A 22,299-nucleotide genomic window follows, 5' to 3' on the forward strand; every position below is an offset into this window, starting at 1 on the left:
TCCCCTGTAGCAAACTATTCTCTGGCTAGTGTTTCCTGCGATTTCGGATTCTAGATAATCGGCAACAGCGATTTTAAGCCCCTTTAGGTCTGAAATGTAAATTACGCTGAAGCGTGAGTTCTTTAGTGACTCTAGGGATAGTTGCTCTATACCGTAGTGCCACGTCTTGCAGCAACCGATGCCGCCAGAATGGCTAATTGTACCACTCCAAACCGTAGAAGATCCACCCGGGAATCGCACTTTCGGTAATGAACATCGTGTACGGCAATCAAACCGGCTTTAGTCCTAAATGTTTCTCCATTGTTGCTCGCGTTGTACCAATAGTAAAATAAGCCTAGCAGTTTCAAATATTGAATAATAGATAAATCATTTTGATGCCTTTTTAATCCCTGTCAACATGCCGTTCGTAAGCCAATTTCCTGCGAATCTCTCCTGTTTCACTCATACTCCGCATGTCATTCTGGACCATGGGTCGCAGCTATACTGCTTATTCCTCGATATTTACAAAGCTTTCGATAAAATCACTCATCAGGTATTGCCGTTCGAACTGAATTAACGTAACCTAGATTCAAATTTACTTAAAGGGACGACCAGGAAGACGTTTTTAAACATTTTTAGCAAAGAGTGTTTTTCAACTTTGTAAGAACCTGTTAAAAACGCTCCATCTTTTTTTATAAATTTATATGAAGGTTATTATTTTATGCAAATAAATCAACAAAAACCAAACTGACGTTCGACTTTCGATCCATACAACCTAAAACGGAGGTGACGTCAGCGATGAACCGTCGGTTTCTGTAGAATTTAGTTAGTCTTCATGAGCGCAGCTGGTTCGATAAGCTATAGGGGTGCTTTTTTTCATTTCACTTAATTTTATTACCTTAGAGGCCATTATGTAAGGGTCGCACATGAAAGCCACATGTATAATATTAAAATTGGGGGAAAAAAACCGAATGAGGACATAAAGAAAAAAGTCTCTTTCTACGGACATTATTCAACCACCTGAACGGCCTCCTGCGAGAAATAGTAGTAGTCACCTGTTATCACCAAGCTGGAGGGCAGACTGTTCGAATCACAAACACATGGGGAAAGAGGTGAGAATTTGTAGGCGTTAGTTCTAGAAAAAATGGCTTCAACTTTACAAAAATGATATGCGAGAGGAAATATGATGGGGCGGTGAAATAAATGTTCTATGCGGCAAAGGGTTGGTTTGTGCACGAAAGAGAGCCGATAAATTTTTCTGCAATTGTCGAGAGTTTGGAAAGATATGGACTCTTTGAAAAAAGGAACGCTATTACGGGAATAATCGCGAGTAATAAAATAGGCCGCACGGTTTTGGACAGCTTCGAGTTGGTTAATGAGGTACATTTGATAAGAGTTCCATACGATAGATGCGTATTCTAACTTAGTTCGTACTAACGTGGTAGAGGCTATACGCTTGACGTACGAGTCGGCGAGGTAGGGATGCTTTCTTAAAAATCCCAATGTTTTGTTAGCTTCAAAGCAGATGTAGTTCACGTGACACTTACATGATAGACCTTCAGCGAGGTACACTCCTAAGTATTTAAATGTGGCCACCCGTTCGAGCCTGGGAGATGAAATAGTATTTGAAAAACACACTTTATCCTTTGATTTCGAAAATGACATTATTTTAGATTGATCCTGGTTAATCGTCATGAGCCAAGAGTCACACCAAGTTTGTTTTCCTAGATCCTCTTGTAAGATCCTACAATCCTCAATGGAAGCAAAAGCAAATTGTTGTGTGTACGTTCATACAGCCGGAAGTTAGTCTGCCTATCAATGGAAGAAACTTTGCGATAGAGAACAAGGCCGTCAGCGTACATACAGTCTTATGGGGGAAGATAAAAAAAGAAGCAACGTCGTATACATAAACTAGAAAAAGAAGAGGGCCAAGAACTGAACCTTGATGTACAGTGCCCGAGGGACGCCAGAGATGTGGGGAGTCGGCGACCGAGTGGGGCTAGCGCACACCAGCTCGGAGCACGTGGAGCGAAAGTACAGTGTACTAGAATACTTGGGTAGTGTTGGGACCGGAGCGGCTCGGCAACGGGAGCTTGTGAGGGCGCGTGTATTGACAGTTCGTGGCGGCGCTGTAGTCGACTTATCCGGCTCGCGCAGCCCGCCTTTTTTTTTTCTTTTTTTCTTTTTCTCTTTGAGCGGTGCATGTAGCGAAAGCTAGGAGCGCGAGCTCATAGCGTTGGCAGCTGCCCTTGGTGCACGGGAGCTCGTGCCGCTGAGATGTGCCCTAGAGCAAGGAGCTCGCGCTTGTAGCCTTTCCTGCGGTACAACACAAGGTGAAACAGAGTATAGGGCACGTAAAAAAAATCGGTATTTTCAAATCTTTTTTTTTTCTCTAATTTTTGCGGTAGGCAAAGGGTTAATGAAACGTTTGATGGGCCATGTTGCAATTGCAGCTTTAAAGGGAGCCATAATTAAAGGCCAAACTAATTTAAAAAGTTCGCGAACAAACAACGAGCTTTGAGCGAAAGTAACAAGGCGTTCGTTTTTGTTGTGTTTGTCCGTCCATTTTCGTTTCTTCCTCAAGCTTAATTATCTCTACCAACACGCTCGTTCTGTCCTGAGATATTCATCGCTGAAATTTTGCCTTTCTTTTCTTGATTAAAAAAACTGCGCGCTGAAAGCGCGAATGAGGTTGTGCTGATATTGATCCGTAGAAGAATGACGCAGTTTTTTCTGTCCCCTTGTCACTAACTCGACAGCGTTTCTTCGGTGGACTCGCCGGCGCCACACATCAAGACGACTAAGTTACTATTCTACGTATTATTTTCATAACGCGGTTTCTGAATCAAGCGAAGAAAGGCAAACTTTTACGATTAATTTTGCGAACCTCGTTGGCCTTTTCGCGAATTGTCGAAATTGTGTTTGCCTTTGATAATGATTCCTTTTAAAACTGCAATTGCACCATGGCCAATTAAGCCGTTAATAAACAAGTTAACAAACAGATCTTGGTTCATTATTAAACATTGCAACGGTTATTCACCCATTCATTGTCCACCGAGCCCTACAGATATAACGAAAGACGGCATCCACATATCTGCCACATCCTTTTTTTTTGTTGTAAAATATGGAAAGTTCTGTAAAGAATAAAACAAAAACACCCTGAATGTCTGCGTGAACCAGATACGCCCCCTGTGGAACCATGGGTGTTTCCCTTCGAATACCCAGCTCAGGCGAGACTTACCTGGTTGTCAGAAAGCAGCTGTCGGTTAAATGTATTGTTGTGAGCGTGTAGGTTTCAGATGGTTTACCCTCAAGAGGATAATGCGCTGCATATTGTAACCATGTATGCGCTGCACATTGTAGCCATTATTTCAATGCCGTGCTGTAAACTATTACAACTTTTTCCTTGTCTGATCTACGTGTGCTCATGTTTTCTGCTCAAAATGATGTGAAATAGTTTCTTGTTTTCTATGAATCTTTTAAAGCATTACTTGTTCAGCCCACATTGTCTCAGTTTTTGAACTTAAGTTAAATGTTAAAACGCGTGCTAAAATTTTCACGGCTTATAAGCCATTTCTTACAAGTGAACGTCGGGTGATTCTCGGACGGTCGTGGCAGCCACGAAGAAATAGAAGATTCTCACCCCTTTGCGACCGTCGCTTGGGTGGTTCGTCGCATAAATGGACACAAGAATGATTGACAAGTGAAGTGAGCTGATTAAGGTCAAGAAAAAGAAGACGGGCAGAAAAGAAGACAGAGAAGTTAACCTGGGGTATTAAAAACATACTAAAACAATCTCAAACTTTAGTATGTGATGTTTCGTTCCGTTATAAAATAAGATAGGAAAAAAAAAAAAAAACTGCTTCCGAGTTTTAGATATCCCTTTCAAATATCTAATGTTCGGCATTTGCGACCAAGGAAATGGGCATTTCATTTAAAATGCTCACCATCCGACAAACCGAAACCGCTTCTTTAAAGTCGCAATTGTTTTTATGTAAAGGAAGGGTAATGTAGCTTGTACCGTCCAATACATTGAAGCATCATGTTGCTAACGATCGTGCCGCAGCGTAATTGATGCCGCGGTACGACCGCTGGCAGGTCGTAGCTGTATCAGAAATCCTATGTGCACTCCACCAAAGCGGCACCAAAGATTCATATTTTCGCGCGTGCAGCCGCGCATGAGCACACCTTCCGGATAAGGCGCCGGACGCGACACCTGTCGCGATCAATACCACGCGCTTCAGGCGAGCCCCTTCGGTCCCAACACTACCCAAGTATTCTAGTACACTGTAGCGAAAGCTCGGGCTGCAGAACCCAGGAAACCTGGGTTCAATCTCCACCCCTGCCCGTTTCGATTTGGATGAGCATCGGCGTGCGGTCGTGTATCACTACTGAGCGGCGCACGTTGAAGACCTCACGCTAGCGGTTGTGACTAAAATGCTCATCTATAGAGCTAAGACACCAGACGCCCTCTGAGGCAGACTAACTTCCGGCTGTATAGACGTACGCACAACAATATGCTTTGCTTTGCTTGCCAGAGATGACGTCCAATGAAGAGGAAGTGGTGTTATTGACGGTCACAGATTGGGTGCGACTAAACAAGAAAACCCTAATCTAGGAGACAAGATTATTATTCACGTTTAAATGGAAAAGTTAGGGTATTAATCTAGTATCAGGGACACAGACAAACGCTTTTGAAAAGTCTATAATATTGTATCAGTTTGTTTCAAAGAGTGCATGTTACTACGAAGATCGTATGCGAGTTCCAATAGTTGAGTAACAAAAGATAGGTTTTAACCAGACTTGTACACTTTACTGAAAAATAGTAAGGAATCACATTTACAATTACTCAAGGTTAAATTGTAATTTATTACAATTACAATTACCCTTTCATAAAAGAAAGTGACCGTCACCCCAAAAAGTAATCCGTTACTTTCATGGCGTTACTTTCAACAATATTATCTTCAATTAAGAAACAAAGGGAAGAGGGTTATTCAAGTCCTTAATGTTGCAACCTGTTCCATTTGCGCACAGGCGGTGGAGGAGTATCGGGTATCGTGAATGGAGTCATCGAGCCGATCGACTAAAATTCTCCATTCTCGAAATCGCAAAGCTGTGGAAGTCGTCATACATCTAGCCAAAAGTAGAATAAGAATTAATTTATGTCAATCTTTCTATACCAGCATATATTTCCAGACAATAGCAAAATATAGTTGTAACAGTAAGGTGATAATTAAATAGTAAATAAGGCTCGGCTCGATATTCTTCTTCCTTTGGTTCTGAACAGGTCGAGCCCCGATAAAAAAATTTTTCCAGTAAATAAATGTAAGCAATCGACAAAAAAGGACACTCATAACAACAATTAATTAGAACGTCGGTTAAAAAAAATGAAATGTAAACGTACGTTTGACGTGTGTACCTTTTTTGGTGCTCTTCAAAACGCACGGAGCACGAATCGACTGCAGTTTGCTCCGGTGTTCTCCAGATAGACGTCCACTGATGCCACGGGCAGCGAAGGGTAGAGTACTAAGTAAAGAGCGCTATGACCCCACTCTAGAGTTTCACTCATTACTCAAGCACAGAATATCAAGTCTACGTCAGCCACTATTATGTTTAATTGTAAGAATATCTGCTTCAGATAAGATGCATCCTGCTGGGGGAAAAACAGGAAGAAGAAAGGAAGACTATTACCATTTTCAAAGTGCTGGCAAAAAGTTGACTCAAAAAAAGGGTGACTGAGATGCAGATAACCTGTAGAATTCACAGATAAGGTGGGCCAACTCTGAAAGTTGGACTACAAAAAAGAAAGCTTTTAAAGAGGCTAAAATAAGGTGAAAGAAACAGAAAAAAATACATCCTGTTTTCGAGAAGGTGATAAGTGTGCAGGCAACGAACGAGGATGCTTTTGGCAATAGCCCCTTCACATATTGTCACATCTCTTTTAGTGGATTTTAGGGTATACGGAGCGTTGTCTGGTGTTGTGACATAATTAAAATGATCGTAGTCATTATAAACGAGAAGGACATTGTTAATTCTTGTCTGAGCACTTACCGTCTGGAGCTTCTCGAAGAGGTACCCAATCACTTCGCGTCCTCCTCTCCCCGTTTTCGATCACACACAAAAAAAAAAAAAAAAAAAAGATCTAAAAAAGCGGATATAACTTGCCCCCCCCCCCCCCTCCTTTTTTTTGTAGAAATGTTTATTAGGGGTTTTTGACTTTGTGGTTAGGGTCTAAAAGAATAGATTTAGGGGCTTGGTTTGGCAAACAAAAATGGCTTTGCGGAACTGAAGGGTGCCACTTGTCCGTGAGTGTCACCGCATGCGCTCGACTTAATAATAATAATAATATTTTATTTCCATCACACTCGATGGTGGCGACCAAGGGAAAAAGCTGCATACACAGCTTGACGAGCCCTTGACCGCCTACAGTGCACGGCGACGGAACACAACAGGAAAAAAAAAAAAGAAACATACATACACACAGAGGTTGCAACACGCAAAAATTCACCATGGCAGATAAAGCAATATAATCAAATACGAGAACAGTGATTTAACTAGTTATCATGACCACCCATAATATATAATGAACGGATTTCCCCTATTGACATTTTATTCCAGTCCAAGTTTTTCGATTCGTAAAGATTTAATAAATTAGGAATATTGTGCCTCAGCATTTGAGTGCCATAATTTGTTCTTGGCGTGACCACCCCCCAACATTCAGCGCCACGAGTAGGATAAGTAATAATATTTTTTGAGAGGCGGCCAAGGGTTACTAGAAAGTTTGTGTTCCTAATTAGCTCTATTTTAAGGCTTGTACTGAGCCTGTAAGCATACAAAGTGTGCACATTGATAATGCGGAACTTTTTGAATAGGTCGGATGTATGCGATTCAAATGGGACATCGGATATGGCTCTTATTGCTTTTTTTTGTAACAAATGTATCCTTTCAAGATTCAAATCCCAAATACCCAAATAAAAACTCCCTAATGACGTAGCGCCACGGGAGGAGTGGCCGAAAAAACGCCGCAAAGTTTCCTCCTCCCCGAATTCGAAGGCGCACTCAGCTTCGCGATGTTTTCACCGTTGGAGGGACGAAAAAAATTACCGCATCTCCACGTGGTAAATGATGTTGATTGGGGCGAAGCTCGGGTGGGTGCTGATGATACTGATTTTGGTCATAGGTAGTGCTGATGGTGCCGTTTTCATTTATGTCAGTAGAAGAATGTGTGGTTTTCTTCTTTTTCTTTTTGTAAGAAGACAGATGGGATGGCAACTCAGAACCCCCTACTCTTTTTTTTTTTCTTGATACTGATTTTGGTCATAGGTAGTGCTGATGCATGGTGCCGTTTTCGTTCATGTCAGTAGAAGAATGTGTGGTTTTCTTTTTCTTTTTTTTAAGAAGACAGATAAGATGGCATCTCAAAACCCCCCTTTTTTTTTTTTTTTCATGCTCTCGCTGCTGAATTCACGAGCAGGGGCACGGCGGACGGACATACGGACATGGCTAGCCCCTAAGCACGGTGGAAGAAATACATTTAGGTGGCGACTCTGGCCGCTCTTCCCGCGGGGAGCGAGCGACCAGATCGTGTTCGCAGCTAGCCTCGAACAAGGAGTATACTCTGCTTCACCTCATGATGTACCGCAGGAAAGGCTACAAGCGCGAGCTCCTTGCTCTGGGGCACATCCCGGCGGCACAAGATCTTGTGACTTAAGAGCAGCTGCCAACGCTATGAGCTCGCGCTTCTAGCCTTCGCTGCGGTACAACATAAGGTGAAACGAAGTTTAGTTGTTCCGCGCCGCCGCGGAGGGCGCTGAGGTGTGAGCACCGTAAGCACCGTGGGTATGAGGTCTCTCCTCGGCGGCCACGGTGTCGGGGGCGTAGCTTGCTCGCCTTTTTCGCGGTGCGGTGGTGGTGCGCGGTCAGTGGCTGGCCTCATGTTTTGCTTTGGTGCTGTGTCAATCACCGGTGCCACCATCGTGCACGAAGATGAGCCTTAACCAGAAGAAGTTATGCTATAAGGATGGGAAAGACGTGCTTCGTTTCCAACTGCAATTCGTGGTACCGGAACTGCGCAGAGCGAGTGTCCTTGTCTAAACCACCATCGAATGTCGCTCGCCTGGAGCAGTGGCGTCGTGCAATCCCTAGGTCCGATCGCAAGTAATTACTACCCAGTCTCCTCATCTCGTTGACCAAGTGAAGACCAAGCTTGACAGTCTAATTTCTGCCGAAGACTGGGAATGCGAAGATGTCTGGACAGAAAAGGCTCAAGAAACCAAGGCTATGGATTGCATGCTATATTATGCGACTGAGTGTTTGAGCGCGAAAAAAAAAAAAAAAAAAAAGAAAAAAGCTACACGCTGCCCTGCATGCCGATCCGCTTTCAGCATCGACAAGAACGCTTCTACTGAAGCAGCACTGACAAACGTGAAGAACAGAGGATGCCTTATACACCCCAACAAGAACCTTTTACAGCTACTGAAGAAAGCGAACAGTTCTTTGTGGAAAATAAAAGCCACCAGACTGTCTACTGGGACACAATCGACAGTATTCTTGACACATGCACAATAACGTTTCCATACGCTGAACGCAAAGAAACAAACAACTGCCGCGTTGCTCCACTACTACTTTAGCATGCGAATGAGACAACACTGTAAGCATATTACGATGAGTAGGAACAAACAAGCTCAAGAAATAAAGAAAGCATCAAAGCAGCGCTCGTCTTAGTTTAAGGGCATGGGCGAGAAACACAGGGTGTAGGAGATGGCGTTCTTTGGTAGTATGAAGTGAATTCAGCTTTTATGTACATTTTAAAGCAAAAATATTTGTCAGGTATTTATTTACCTGTAAGACGGGGTGACACCATATTGTGAGAGAATAGATAAAAAGTGATTTATGTCTTATAACCGCTACTATTGTTTGACTTTCAGTCACTGTGTCATCATGTCAGTCAGTATGTCATCATACTGTGTCATCGTTTCAGTCACTGTCATCATAATTAGGAATTGTTTTCTGCTGACAAGGTTTGTATGTTCCACAGTACAAGTTGACATTGTATGTATAATCCATTTGTAATGCTAAAACCTTTCTGCGCATGTAATGAATTATTTAGGCCCCATTATGTAACTTTATTATAATTTTTTTTTTTCAATAAGGCACGAGCAGGGTGGAAAAAATCACCCGACCTCATAGAAAGCCACGCAATGTGTGTAAGCAATTTACGGAACTGTTACCAAACCTGTTGTTTGACAAAACATACAAGCACGACCCAGATGTTTACTCTAAATTATTGAAGGCCCAGTAGATCTATGCCGGGAAGTTTTATATTTATACGAGTATTTTTGTCACGTTGAGTCATCATCGGAATGTTCTCGTTTAAAAAAAAAAAAAAAAAAAACAGGAACCGCACGGGGGAAACGGCAATCAGTGCCGGTGCGCCAACATAAATCCATCAATTCACTGCACAGTACACACAAAGGGATCGAGTAAAGAATGCATAATTTCCTTCACAAGCCCTCCATACAAGCCTTCACAAGCCCCTCTATACGTGGGCGCCATCTATCCCCGTGCGAGTGAGGCGCGCTCGGTGCGCCGAACATAATGTGGTCGCCGCGCGAGACAGAGAGTCATCACCTAAATGTATTTCTTCCACCGTGCCCCTAAGGAGCTTCGCCCCTAAAATTCCTCGCGATCCCTCTCCATCTCCGGAACATTTGAAGTGCAGAAAAAGGCATGGGCACGTGCACGTGGCTTTGGAAAGAGGCTCGTATGTGTAAGTTCTCGTACAGACAAAATAATTCTACTAAGATAGGCTCCCGCGCTTTTGCTTTCACAGCAAACATTTGTGGGATGGAGCGTATAGGTGCCGAACAAGATCACGTGAGAAGGATCGGTGGCCGAGCGCGGGCTAGCGCACACGACCTCGGAGCACGTGGAGCGAAAGCTAGCGCTGCAGAACCCAGGGATCCTGGGTTCCATCCCCACCCCTGCCAGTTTCGATTTGGATGAACATCGCACCGGCGTGTGGTCGTGTATCGCTACTGGGTGGCGTACGTTAAAGACCCCAGGCTAGCAGCTGCACTGCAATGTCTCCATGTTCAGGCAGACTAAACTCCCGCTGTATAAACTAATTTGTTTTCTTCCTCTTCTGGCTGGTTTGTGGAGTAATTCAATGCCGTGGCTGGAATGTGGTGGTGCTTATTTGGTGCACTCTTAACTTGTACCCGACTATAGTAGGGGAAAGCATCCTGCATGACATTGAACAACAGTCCAGGTTTCATTCGCTTGCGGATTGCCGAGTGGGCACGTCAGCACGAGGCCATTCGGCACACCTTGATCCAGGATCGCAACAATGGGCCAACCGAAATAAACCTACTAATTCTAGTCTTTACTAGAGACCCCTTTGGTGTTACCTGATGTAGATGCGAGAAAGACAATACGCACTTCCCTTCCATCGGCAACCTCCATTCAATTCACAAAATAGCTTGGGGAACTTTTATTATGATGCTAAGAAACAAACGACATCCTCCTTGATAATAACACATCTGTATCCATAGTAGCAAAGAAAACAAAAATATAAAAAAGCAATGTCGGTCCATCGTATTTCTGAATTTCAACACTCTGCCATAAGAGCTCCTTTCCATGGACAAAAACAAAGACCGACAAACACTGGCCATACACAACACAAAGAACAGCTCTCCAGAGAAAGAAACGCACAATCACGTTGCTCACAGAGGCATGCATAGGTACCAGTTTGCAAATCTCTTCGGGTGAACAAAGAAAACAATGATGCATCTCGACGTACCGACTCCGCCATCTCCTGGAAAGCAAAGCTATCTGTACACAACAAAGTTCTCGACCCCATGAGCTTTCTCCTTGTACCCCATGCAAAGTACACACCTCTCCTCAAAAACAAGGTTCCAAAAAGCGCGCACACACATACACACATTGCCGTCGAAAAACGTGAGAGGGATTTTCGGCCATTGTGACGACCCAACGTTTTGCGGCACTCAATTCGAACATGTACACAAACGCATAGCAACATTCAGAGCAGGGGCGGTCTACTACGTGTCGCAGACCCCCGAACATTCTTCTTGGCAAGTTTACTGGCAGCAATATCGTTTCTCGTACCTTGTTCGCACGTGCAAGTCGGAGCCATATCCAAAGACAGAACCCTCTAGACAGAATAGCTGGCCAACTCTGCCTGAAAACACGACAGACGCGTCTAGTTGGTGAGCCTTCCAGCGCTTGAGTGCCGCCAACGAGCAACAAACACGTCGAGTGTGTATCGTTAAAATGTTTGTCTCGTGGTGCCTAGCCAACAAGTTGTTCGGCAACATTTGCATCCGCTAAACAAAAAGATGTTGTGTCTTCCGCGGTCAGACCACGACCTTTCGGAAGAATCCTTCGGCTCTGAATGCTCTCATCTTACATTTCTCACATTGGCACCAGCCAGAGTTCACAACACTCAATGCATAACAGCTTACCGCTAAGGCATGCTCTCAATCAAATGTGGTGCAACATGGCACGAGACTCCTTACGTAATAAAGTGTTCCAGGCGACTGTTCACATGGTCACACACCACTTTTGCCATGCTTGGAAAGGAATGAAAATCTTGTCCACATGAATTCTCCAATCTAAGCGAGGCCTGGAAAACGGGTTATGCTAGCCACAGCGAGACACTCCAGGCATACAAATGCATGGACCCCCTTTAATAACAAATTCGCAACAGTACACGTCTTACCTGTTCTGTATTTCACTGAGCCAATATGTTTAATCAAAAGAAACCTCGGCACTTGATTTTTGTCTATCTCGGTGCTCGCGTAATTCAACCACCTCTAATAACAAAACATACAAATTTGAGTTCTTCGGTATCACCTCGTCGCATCCTAGTCGACTCCCCGATAGAAGCTGTTGCATGACTTAAATAAAAGCATTTGTGCCACGGATCGTGTAACCTGGAGCCAGACGGACAGCTGCTCTCAAAATTCACCCAATCAACTTGGAACAGGGGCCCAAAGCCACCTTGTGGCACCTCTAAGGCTACGGGCAGGACGACGTCGCCCTGCGGAAGCTTTCCGCTCGCTCTAGTTCTTAACTGCCAGCCTCATTGTGAGGCTATCTGCCTGCTCGGACCTGTGCCCTCTGGGAATGCGTGCAACTCTGAAATGATTTACAGGTCTTCGCTTTCCAATTATAGCAAATAATGAGACAGGTTCTGGCGAGTGAACGCCTCTCTGGGCAACATTGTGCCGAGGACGGCAGCAGCCGGAGTACTGCGTGCGCTGGCAAAACAAAAATGCGAAACAAGAAGAGAAAAAAATACATTGTCAAAATTTTTACTATTTTTTCACATATTTTTAACTCAATGGACAAATGAGAGGAATAAAAAAAAAGCCCTTTTTTTTAAGTTACCCGCAGCGACAGACTGCTGAGTTCGAGTCGCGTCGTCCTACGAGGAGACGGCACGACGACGGGTGGAAGAGAGCTCGCCCGGATGACTCCAATCGTTTTTTTTTTAATGAAATCCCTAGATCGAATTCAGTTTTTAAGAAACTCCAAAAGAGCGAGAACAAAAAAAAAGAAAAAGGCTGATCCGTTAAGGAAGAAGCACAGTGTGGACGACGAGTGTTTGCTCCACGTGCGCGCCAGTTGCGTCCGGCCGGCCGGTTCACGGGGAGTCTGCATCCGTGTTGGAGGTGTCCGCACGCGCACGTTTCCGCGGCGTCGTGGTGTCTTCGTCTTGCGAAAGGCCGCTGCGATTGGCGTCGCGCTTCTTGGAGCTCGACTGCTGCAAGGACCAAACACAAGGGGCTTCAAGGAGATGCGAGTGACAAGGAAAAGCACGAGCCACAACCAAGCTCAAGGCTGTTTCCAACCGCTATCCAGACATTTTTTTTAAAAATAACATTGAAATTTCTTGAAAATCTGTCTTAAGGTAGTGCATTTATCGTCCTCAAATTTCACGGGTTTCCGGAAACGATTTCACAGGTTTTCCAAAAATCTCCTTTTCTTCCACACACAGGTGAAAAATAGTGAAAACCTCCTCGCTTACAGGTCGTACCACACACGCTCCCATCTGCTTCTGGGCGTTTGTCTGAAAAAAATTTTCACCTTTTTGCTCTATGTTGCAACATCTGTAAGTAGCAGCATCAACCGGATGTTTTTTTACCATTTTGCTCCCTCCCTGTACGCAAGGAAAACAGCATTTTTAGGCTTAATTTTTTCACCCAAATCTAACACTCGTGCAATTAGAGTATGACCAATGCACCACCTAAGCACGCCTTTGAAAAAGTGTCATTGTACTCAGTTCATTGAATTATTTATACAAATATTTTTAGGCCCGAACAGTACTTGAGAACGCTTCATAAAACACTTCAGAGAGCCCACAAAAAAGTTTTACACTCAGGACATGTCATGGGGCTTGGTTTTTGTGAGAAAAGCCACATGTTAGGCTCCACCAACACACGGGTGAAGGCCATATAAGCAATCCGTAGGGATTAGATTGCTTTTGCGAGCTCGATGCCAGGGCATCACGTAACGTTAAAACTATCTCATTTTCACCTCTCGAGCCCTAGCAAAAAGGGTTCTCGATGAATGTCACTAATTCACCTCTCAATGGGGTGAATCAAGATACTTGTGCCAGGGGAGACTCGAAGGAAACCGCAAATTATTTTTATTAAATCGCAGATTTATTTTTACACATTCAAATGTGTAAAAATTACCTTCAAAATACTTTACGCACGACGCAATTCACTCGTCGAAATGCTTCTTTCAATGCTCAAGACAGCCTTTGAACTCGGCGAGGTTGATGCCTTTCGGTGCCTTCGCCATTCTTTGTTTCACTTCTTCCACAATGGCAAACTTTTTCCCTCCGTAAACTCTTTTTCAAAAGAGTTGCGCGGGGCAAGGTTGGGTAAATAAAATAGGGAGGGTGGAGCTCATATTACTGCCAGTGTAATACCACACACAAACCTTCTTGCCGTACAACGTCTTGCACAATGAGTTGGTCTTCCTGCCACAACCTTCAAAAGGAAGTCACGAAACCTAGGTTCTCGAACGGGGTTCCACTCCCGTGGGTTTCCCTAACTTTTAGTGCTACAAAGTAAAAGTGTTTTCCTAGTTTGAGCACTATTCTAGCGGACACACATCCCCGTCTGATTCATAAGTAGGGGCCGAGCAGGTCTCACTCTTCTTCATTATTAATTGCCGTTCTGTGCTTCACTGAATCAGTCCTGTGTCTGAAAGGGGCTCTTAAAGGGATACTACAACAAAATTTTGTTGCTTATTTCTTGGTCTATATGTATTCAAAGGACCAGTATCACATCGAACACACAAATATCTTGTTAAAAAAGCCACGAAAAAGAATTTTAAAACAAATAGACCCTTTCCAGAATTCAGTCTGGCCACTTTGATCACTATCATCATCATCTGAAAACGGCATATGTGCTATACTAATGGCGGCCTTCTGTTTACTGATGAAGGAAGAAGTTGAAGATGCTCCTGAGCAGATGATTCGAAGCCTATACATTCTAGGTGTTAGCGCGACGTGAAGCAGGAATTGGAAGCAAGAGCTGCGTAAGCGTTCATTTCTAACTCAGTCCCAGTCAATTTGTTAACAGATTGACTGGGACTGAGCCGATTGAGTGCTACTAATTAGTAGCACTCAATCGGCTTCAAAGCCTCTTGATGTATAGGACTCTATCAAGGCGTCTATGTGGGTTGGCGCTTGGTTCCGACTGGCTGCATTTGTTTCGCCATCGACACTAAAAGAGTTTGAAAAATAATTGTAGTGAAGTGAACATTCTCGTTTACCGTTGACCATTAAGTGACGGTGCCCCATTATATACTGCAGACCACAGGCTCATTGCCGCCATTAGTATAGTAAAAGATGAACTGCCATTTGAGTCACCAGATGGCACTGAATTCCGGAAAGGGTCTATTAAAAGATTAGTAAAGAGCACCTGGTGAATGTCATTAACGCCTCGTTTGTAATGCCCGTCTAGGAACCTTGAGAGGTAGAAGGCAATTGTCTTGCCTCCGGCCACGACGAGAGAAGGGGGGAAGGAAAAACTCCCCACTTCCCAAGAATCCCTTTTGTGTGCCCCAGAAGTCGCTATTGTCCCCTTACAAGATTATAGAAGATTAACCCGTCACTCAAAATTCATACAAAAGCAGCCGCTTCGGTGGCTGGAACGACTAGGCCTCTCGACGTCAGCCTCGCCGTAGCTTTGCTTGTCCCGAGACGAACTACGTCATGATTGCATTGGATGTTACATGCTCTCCGCTGGCTGTTCTCCGAGCGCTTGCCCAAGTGGGCAGTTTATAATGGAAAATACACCCACCAGGCTCACAACACAAATATATTATTGTCATTTACGGATACTGTGGATCATATTCAACCCATTTTTGGACACAACCGGTATATTTCAAATTTCGTTGAAGTATCTTTTTAATAGAGGAAACAGAAAAAGAAAACATACAAAATAGCGCCAAAAAGACAAGGGCAAGAAGTATACAGGACACGCGCTTTTAATAGAGGAAACAGAAAAAGGAAACATGTTTTTTTTTTTGTTTCCTCTATTAAAATTGTTCAGTTGCGAGTACAGTGTTGGCCTGTAGCGTATGTATTTTTTCATCGTCCGCGTTTTCTGAGCTGCTTTCCCCATCCCGTACGATGTCGCCCAACTGACCCGGCTTACATGATTAAAGACCTTACGGAGGCCTGGCTACAAGCGAACGATGCCCTTGCAACCTAAGTATCTGTACATAAATGCAGTTGTTGACCTCGTTCAACTAACGACCGGTCGATAATTTTTACAACTCTGTGCCGAAACCCGGGAGAAGTTGTGATGAAATGGTGAGAACCTGGCGGGATTTGACAAAAGATCAAACCAGCCAACGTACCAACTGTTGACCGGCAACACGAGCGAGACATTGAGAAAAGTAACGGACGGCCAAAGAACCCTCGGCGATGCCGATGTCGAATACCTAGTCCAACAAAGATCTGCATCTTGCACAAAGGTAACGACTCTTTTTTAATATCTCGAGGAATTCATGTCAGAAACAACAACGGGCAAACAATTTACGAAATCATCGAGGGGCTAACGGACTACGACAGTCAACCGAATTATCTAGACGATGCCTTTGAACCTTTCGTACAGACCAAAGATTTCAAAGAGAAATTCACTATCATCGTAGAACATAGCAACTGCGTCGTTGGATACCTATCAATGTTCAAGTTCTAAGCTCAGCTAGCGAATCAGCGAACGACGCAACCAGGGAATGTCGAGGACCGTCATAACACCCCAAATCCAAGCAGCATCATAGAATAACAAAACCTGGTGAAAGCAAGTCAACTCGGCATGACAGCCTGTCCCAAGGATTAGGAAGTCGGAACTGTCGCCATAGTGGCCGTCAACTACACCAACGACCCACTGGTCACAGAAGACCAACCAGACCAACAGACAAAGCACAACACTCCACTGGGAGTCTGTTGCGTGCAAACGACAAAGACTAGATGCAGACCGACAAGCTAGGTCATAGCCGGTTCGGCGGAAGAATGTGAACAAGCTTGTTACGCCGACGCTCATACAAGAAGGGGACATGGGCAATTGACAAAGAGAAGAAGAAAAGTGAGGAACAAATGGAAATGTATCGAGGTAATTATCCACAAAAAGGAACGTCCATTCAGACAAAGTATTCGACAGAATTAAAAAAACATTGCGTAAGAAGCAATTTCGTAGACAGAACAGAAGAAGCAATTTTGTGGACAGGACGAACCAAACGAGAAACATGAAGCGAGGCAAAGAATCGTAAAGTATCAACGACTAACGAGAGCAATAAAGGGAACGAGAAAAAGGGCACGTAGCTATAAAAAGAACTAGAAAAAGGGCATATTGCACAATTTGCACCTCGTTCCCAAGTCATGGTTCTGCTAGACGGGGTCACTCAGTATACTTCGAGCTACACTGGAATAACGAATGGCTGCTTCGTTGTCCCCATCACACGAGAGAATATGTCACCTCTAGATGCCACTGATTGGTAGACAAGGGAGTGCAACACCACGACCTAAACGACAAAGAAACGATCGCCAGGCTACCAAAACGTCCCCATAGGAAAGAGAAACGTCGACCTGGGGGAGAACGACAACATTATCTTTCTTTTTACATCCAAATTAAAAGCAATGATACATTAACTTCCCCGTCACATTGTCCAATGGTCATCCAAGAAGCCCTAGCGCGAGCGCACCTTTCGGGAATCTGGATGTCAGGGACGGTCCGAGTGTACGAGATTCATTTCTGCCATCTGAACCTGCCTTTCTTGCCGCGCGCCGTTTTCATGTTGCCGAGTTGGAGCGCATACTCAACGTTTGTGCGCTCAACTGGGCGAGCGTGGACGTGGACTGCTCCGAGGATGCGCTACCCCCCCCCTTTACGATCGACAAAACGATACGGTGGCATCGCCGTCGTGCCGGTCCTTCATGCCGACTCGCCGATGCTATGACACCCGGATGGCATTCCTCGAATTCTGCCCGGCGTCATCCAAACAGAGGTCCTCGTGGACCATGACCCGAGATCACCGGCACGGGTGAAAACTCTCCGAAAAACGGCACGCTCAGGATCAGTCTGGGTCGGCACGGCGAGGCCACGTCACATCTCCTTCCAGAGTACAGACGACGTACCGTCGAGCCGCGCGACATTACGGGTGCGGATGTGTCCGAAATTGTGTTGAACTTCACTGCGCAAGTCAGCCTACTGTTTCGAGTCGACCCCAGCCAGGGTCGTGCGTGACGGATTGTTAGTCAGCTCTACCGGCTGGGTGTACGTGCACGCTAAGGCGAGAGAGACGGTTGGCAGCGGGCATGAACTGCCAGCAAGCAACGACTAGTGAAATCTTTACCTACGAATCTGGGGAAAAAGGACCCTTTAAAACGAGCGGAAGACTGCTTCGACGTGCGCCCTCTTGCGCTCCGTCCACCGGCTCGCTCGAACCACGTCGCCGGGAAGCGGAAGTATGGCGTAGAGACAACAGAACTGCCATGGAGACGCCCGTGCGCAAAGTGGGGCGGTTTGTTGGGGCGCGCTGGACCGCACAGGAGTGTACACGCAGTTGCTCGTACGCTTCTCGGTGCGGGGCGCCGTGGCGCAGTCAGTGTGCACCGGCACATGTTGCTTTTGCCAACTTTGGAGTGCAAACAGACTTTACGACGGACCACAGAGGACGCTATGAGCAATCCAAGCCAATCCAATGCACAGTGAGTGTCGTGAAGCTTTTGGGGGGGACAGGGGAGGCGCAGCAATGTGCGGGACCTATAGTCACGTGATACGTTCAGAGTTCCAGATTGGTCGGGATGCCTCAGAGCGTCCGTTGTGGTCGACCTTAAGATGAAACAGAGTAGACCATGCAGAGCCTCACCTTTTTGTCCCACTGTTGGTGAAGGTACCTCAGAAGAATGTTGGTCTTCTCCGTGGTGATCACTGCGCAAGAGCAAACACATTCGAATGAATCGCAGGATCTACGTCTACAGTGGGGGGGTCTCCAAACATTTTGGCCAACAGGCCAAATTGGGAATCTGTCGCGGTCTCGAGGGCCAGAAAATCGGGACAATATAAATGAAGAAATACTAAATAAATAAACCTAAAATAGCATTTATATACACAACTAACTTAAAAAAATAAAATAAAAATGTAAGCTAAGCATACTTTATTTTTAAATTCAATATGTTGCTAAGTATTACGACAGAAAAAAATTGTAACTTATAGACAGCATTAAATCAAAGCACAAAGGAACTTTGGCGAAAGAATGATAGATCTACCAATGCAGTCCCAAAACACGCTTAGCACAACCTTTTCCGACGACGGTGCAGTCCCGGCTTTTTTGTCACTGGCAAGTTCGCACCCTGCCAACGTTTGATTCGTAATTTCGTCTCTGAATTGTAGCGATGAACCCAACACTTGTTCATAGTGATAAGGCGGTCAGAAAATTCCTCAAGGGCATTCTTGCACAGCTGCAACATTTCAGCGGATGCTTCCTTCCAGAGGTCTCTCTGCACAGAGACGGGCAGCCGCGGAACCAGGCGTGCGAAAAGCCTCGTCGTATAGCGTGCAATGTTCATAGGGCGCCGAAACTAGAGGGACGCACTCGAGTTGATGCCTGTTTTGTACCCTTTTCTTCAACTTTTGGTGCCGGTACTACAAACTTTATGAACGCCCCTCGTATATCAAACTACAACCGTCCCTACTGAAGCCGCAGTACTACAGCAGAGAACACGGTACAGTAGGACCTCACTGATATGCTCCAGGATGATACCATCTCCCAGCTTATACTACATTAGCAATCCTGGCCACGAGAGATGTCCCTAGATTTGCGCCCTTCTTTTTACTGGTCCATACGTTCCCGGATAACACGAATTTCCCGGAAGTATGTTCCACCTTTCGTAAACTTTTTTGTTTGGATGATACATTGTTTGGCGGTCAGCCGACGGAACTCTCCTCTTGCAAATGTGGAGCGCTCGTCAAGCGCTCAACCTGTACTCACTCGCTCCATTTCAGTTTCATTATTTTACGGCAACACGAGATAAAGTCATGACGATGGTATTGGATAAATGAGGCATTGCTGAAAATGTACAAATGATCGAAGCAAAGTACAATGATCGAACCGGAAGCATCGAAGCAGACGATCGAAGCAGCACGAACACCAAAGCTTCCACCAATGGTTGCGACCGATGCGAGTGAAGTCCTCGCGCCACGTACGTCGGCATGCTTTATTATTGCTCCATAGCGAGGGTATGGCGATCAATTGCCTCAACTGTAATGTGATCAGCGTGTTTCTGCCTCGATCGGGAAGGCATGGGTCGCGGTGCAAGCAAGGCATTGACGGGGAACTCAGGATGTGTTCCATAAAGTGAATCCATAAAGCGAAAACAAATAGAGCAAAGCTGGACGCGGGCATATTTCACACTACCCGCGTCCACGGGAGTAAATTTTACGGCGTTAGTGCGGTTAGTGCCAGGAGCGGTAAATTCGCATATTTATTTTTAAGCGGTTCCCAGACAGACACGTGATTGGGAGTTACTCTAGGTAACTCCAGCAAGCACTTTAAGCGTGTCGCTTTAAAACAAACAAAAAAAATAAACTTCCGTAGTATTCTGGGAGAAGCCTCAACCCCGAAAGATAAACTGCCCCCTATTTTTGGCTCGATTTGCTATATTCTTTTAAACGCCGAAAGATAGCCTACTCCTAGTAATCATAGTGTTCGGATCAATGATGACCTCGGCGTAAACGCGGCCAGTTAGCTATGGCAGGATAGAAGCAAACATTGCTGGCTGGGAAGTACAATCTTTGCCACAGTGTGCCTCGCCACAATAACAAGTTTGGCAGGAAAACATAATCTAAAATAGCATCTTTTCAACTTTCTTTTTATTAATGTAAATTGAAAGTTCGCTTGTTCGTTATTTTCACCCGATTCGTTTTTGATTTTAGAATATGATTTCCATTTGTCGCAATGCCTCGTCTCTCAAAAACTTAGCGAATTTTTTTTTTTTACAGCGTTTTCTTTAATTTAATATATCTGGCATTTAGGACTGCGATGGCAACGTGAAAGCAGAAAACCCCCGTCTTTCAAGAAAAAGCTAAACACCCTTGCTGTGGCCGACCAGGACCCCAAGAAAAAAACGGATCGACGTAGCGAAGGAACCTAGGCCGCCTGCTTTCACGGTGAATACCGTAGTCTCCAAAAGAAAAGACACAGAAGGAGACGCCTTTGTGTTTGACTTGGGGACAAAGCAGGCATCGTAGAGCAAAGCATGGACAGTTGTGAGTTGCTTCGCTTACGTAATTTAAGCGACCTTGAGCATCCGGTCTGAATTTTGATGGCAGCATCCTTCAGAAAAAAGCCACAAGATCGCTGAAAAGACAAATACCAACGACTTCACCACTTCCAACGGCTAGATAAGTTGATTTAAAACTGAGCATGGAATCTACCGCCGAGTGATTGGAGAAGCGGCAAGTGTGAACAGACGTCGAGAAGTCGATTGCAACGCTTCTGGGCGTTGTTAACGCATACAATCCACTCAACGTGTTTAATAAGGACAAACTTCGACCATTCTTTTAGTTCGGCCGACGAAGTCCCCAGGTATGAAGTGGGAATCATGTTATGGCGGTAAAGTCAGCAAAAATTGAATCACGGTGCTGCTCTGCTGCAACGAAGAAGGATCATAGATGATTGCGCCGCAGATAATCAGGAAATAAAAGCGGCCAACGTGCCCCAAGAATAATTCCCGAGTTCCTCGCTTCTACGAGCAGAACTTGAAGGCCCGGATGGCCCTCCCGATATCTCGACAGGCGACTGGAGTGCATGGACCGCAAGGGACTGCTGTTCCTAGACAACTGGACGAGGAGCCCGCCGGCATTTATCTTGCGTTCGGCCAATTCCTCGCAATGGACCATGACCTCACAACGAGCGAGCCACAAAGTGTTGCGGACACCATGGCGGAGTTATATCCAGACAAATTGACGACAGACGAAGTGATGACAACGACGACAATGAGTGAGAGAAGCCGCCAGCAGCTACTTTCGTTCAAACCGTCGCCGCATTGGATCAATGTGAACTTTCTTCAACCATAAAAACAGCTGCTGGGGAGAAGAGCTTGCAAGCTCTGGAGAAGAAGCTGTTCTTGGCGAATGGCCGGGTCGTGCGCCAAGCTGACTGACACTTTCAGAGAGTGAAGTGCCACAGTAACCGTATTAAATCCTGTTTCATATCCTTCTCAACTCTTGCTTGTTTTTCAGCACTTGAAAATGCACAATTTTTTCTTGTTCTGCTTTGCTGATTTTGTTCAGTGTCGACAACTGACGGCATAGAAGTATCATCGTCGAAAGTGGCGACACGACGAGCATCGGTGGCCAGCCGCGCAGAGGCGAGTCGCCGAGATGCTGCTTATGATGTTCGCCATGCGAAGGAACTTGCACGAACCACTTTTGTGCGTCCAATGCGTGCACCGTCTCATACCTTGTTCTCTGCATCCAGTGCGGTCACGAAAGACGCAGGCAAAGTATGCAAACTACTAAAGCGAAATGCTGCAAACGACCGTACCGGATGAAGAGAGCTGAACGAGCCCGTGGAGGCGCGGCAGCCGTGGCAACGGAGGGAGAACAACCAATATATTTTCGGTGAATTAAATGCTGATAATTACGGAGGAGGTAGTCTTATGAATTATTCAACCCGAAAAAGTGGTTTTCCAAAAAGATACTTCTTCCCAACTTTTCGGTTTTCAAGGTTGCTTGAATCGTACGACTTCCAGGGTACTCTGTATTAATTCGA

General features: G+C 45.1%; 1 protein-coding gene across 1 annotated transcript in view; it reads right to left on the reverse strand.

The window, feature by feature from the left end:
- Window positions 1–10,456: 10,456 nt before the first annotated feature.
- Window positions 10,457–22,299, reverse strand: part of LOC120836559 (DET1- and DDB1-associated protein 1) — a 28,477-nt gene continuing 16,634 nt past the window's right edge. The window contains exons 4-5 of the mRNA XM_040205528.2: window positions 18,394–18,455; window positions 10,457–12,766 (exon numbers count right to left, since the gene is read on the reverse strand). Coding sequence (XP_040061462.1) covers window positions 12,647–12,766; window positions 18,394–18,455 — 182 coding nt within the window. The 3' untranslated portion in view covers window positions 10,457–12,646. The remainder of the gene's footprint in view (window positions 12,767–18,393; window positions 18,456–22,299) is intronic.

This window comes from Ixodes scapularis, unplaced genomic scaffold (genome assembly GCF_016920785.2).
Source record: "Ixodes scapularis isolate PalLabHiFi unplaced genomic scaffold, ASM1692078v2 PGA_scaffold11__112_contigs__length_91849675, whole genome shotgun sequence".
In the NCBI taxonomy this organism is placed as follows: Eukaryota; Metazoa; Arthropoda; class Arachnida; order Ixodida; family Ixodidae; genus Ixodes; species Ixodes scapularis.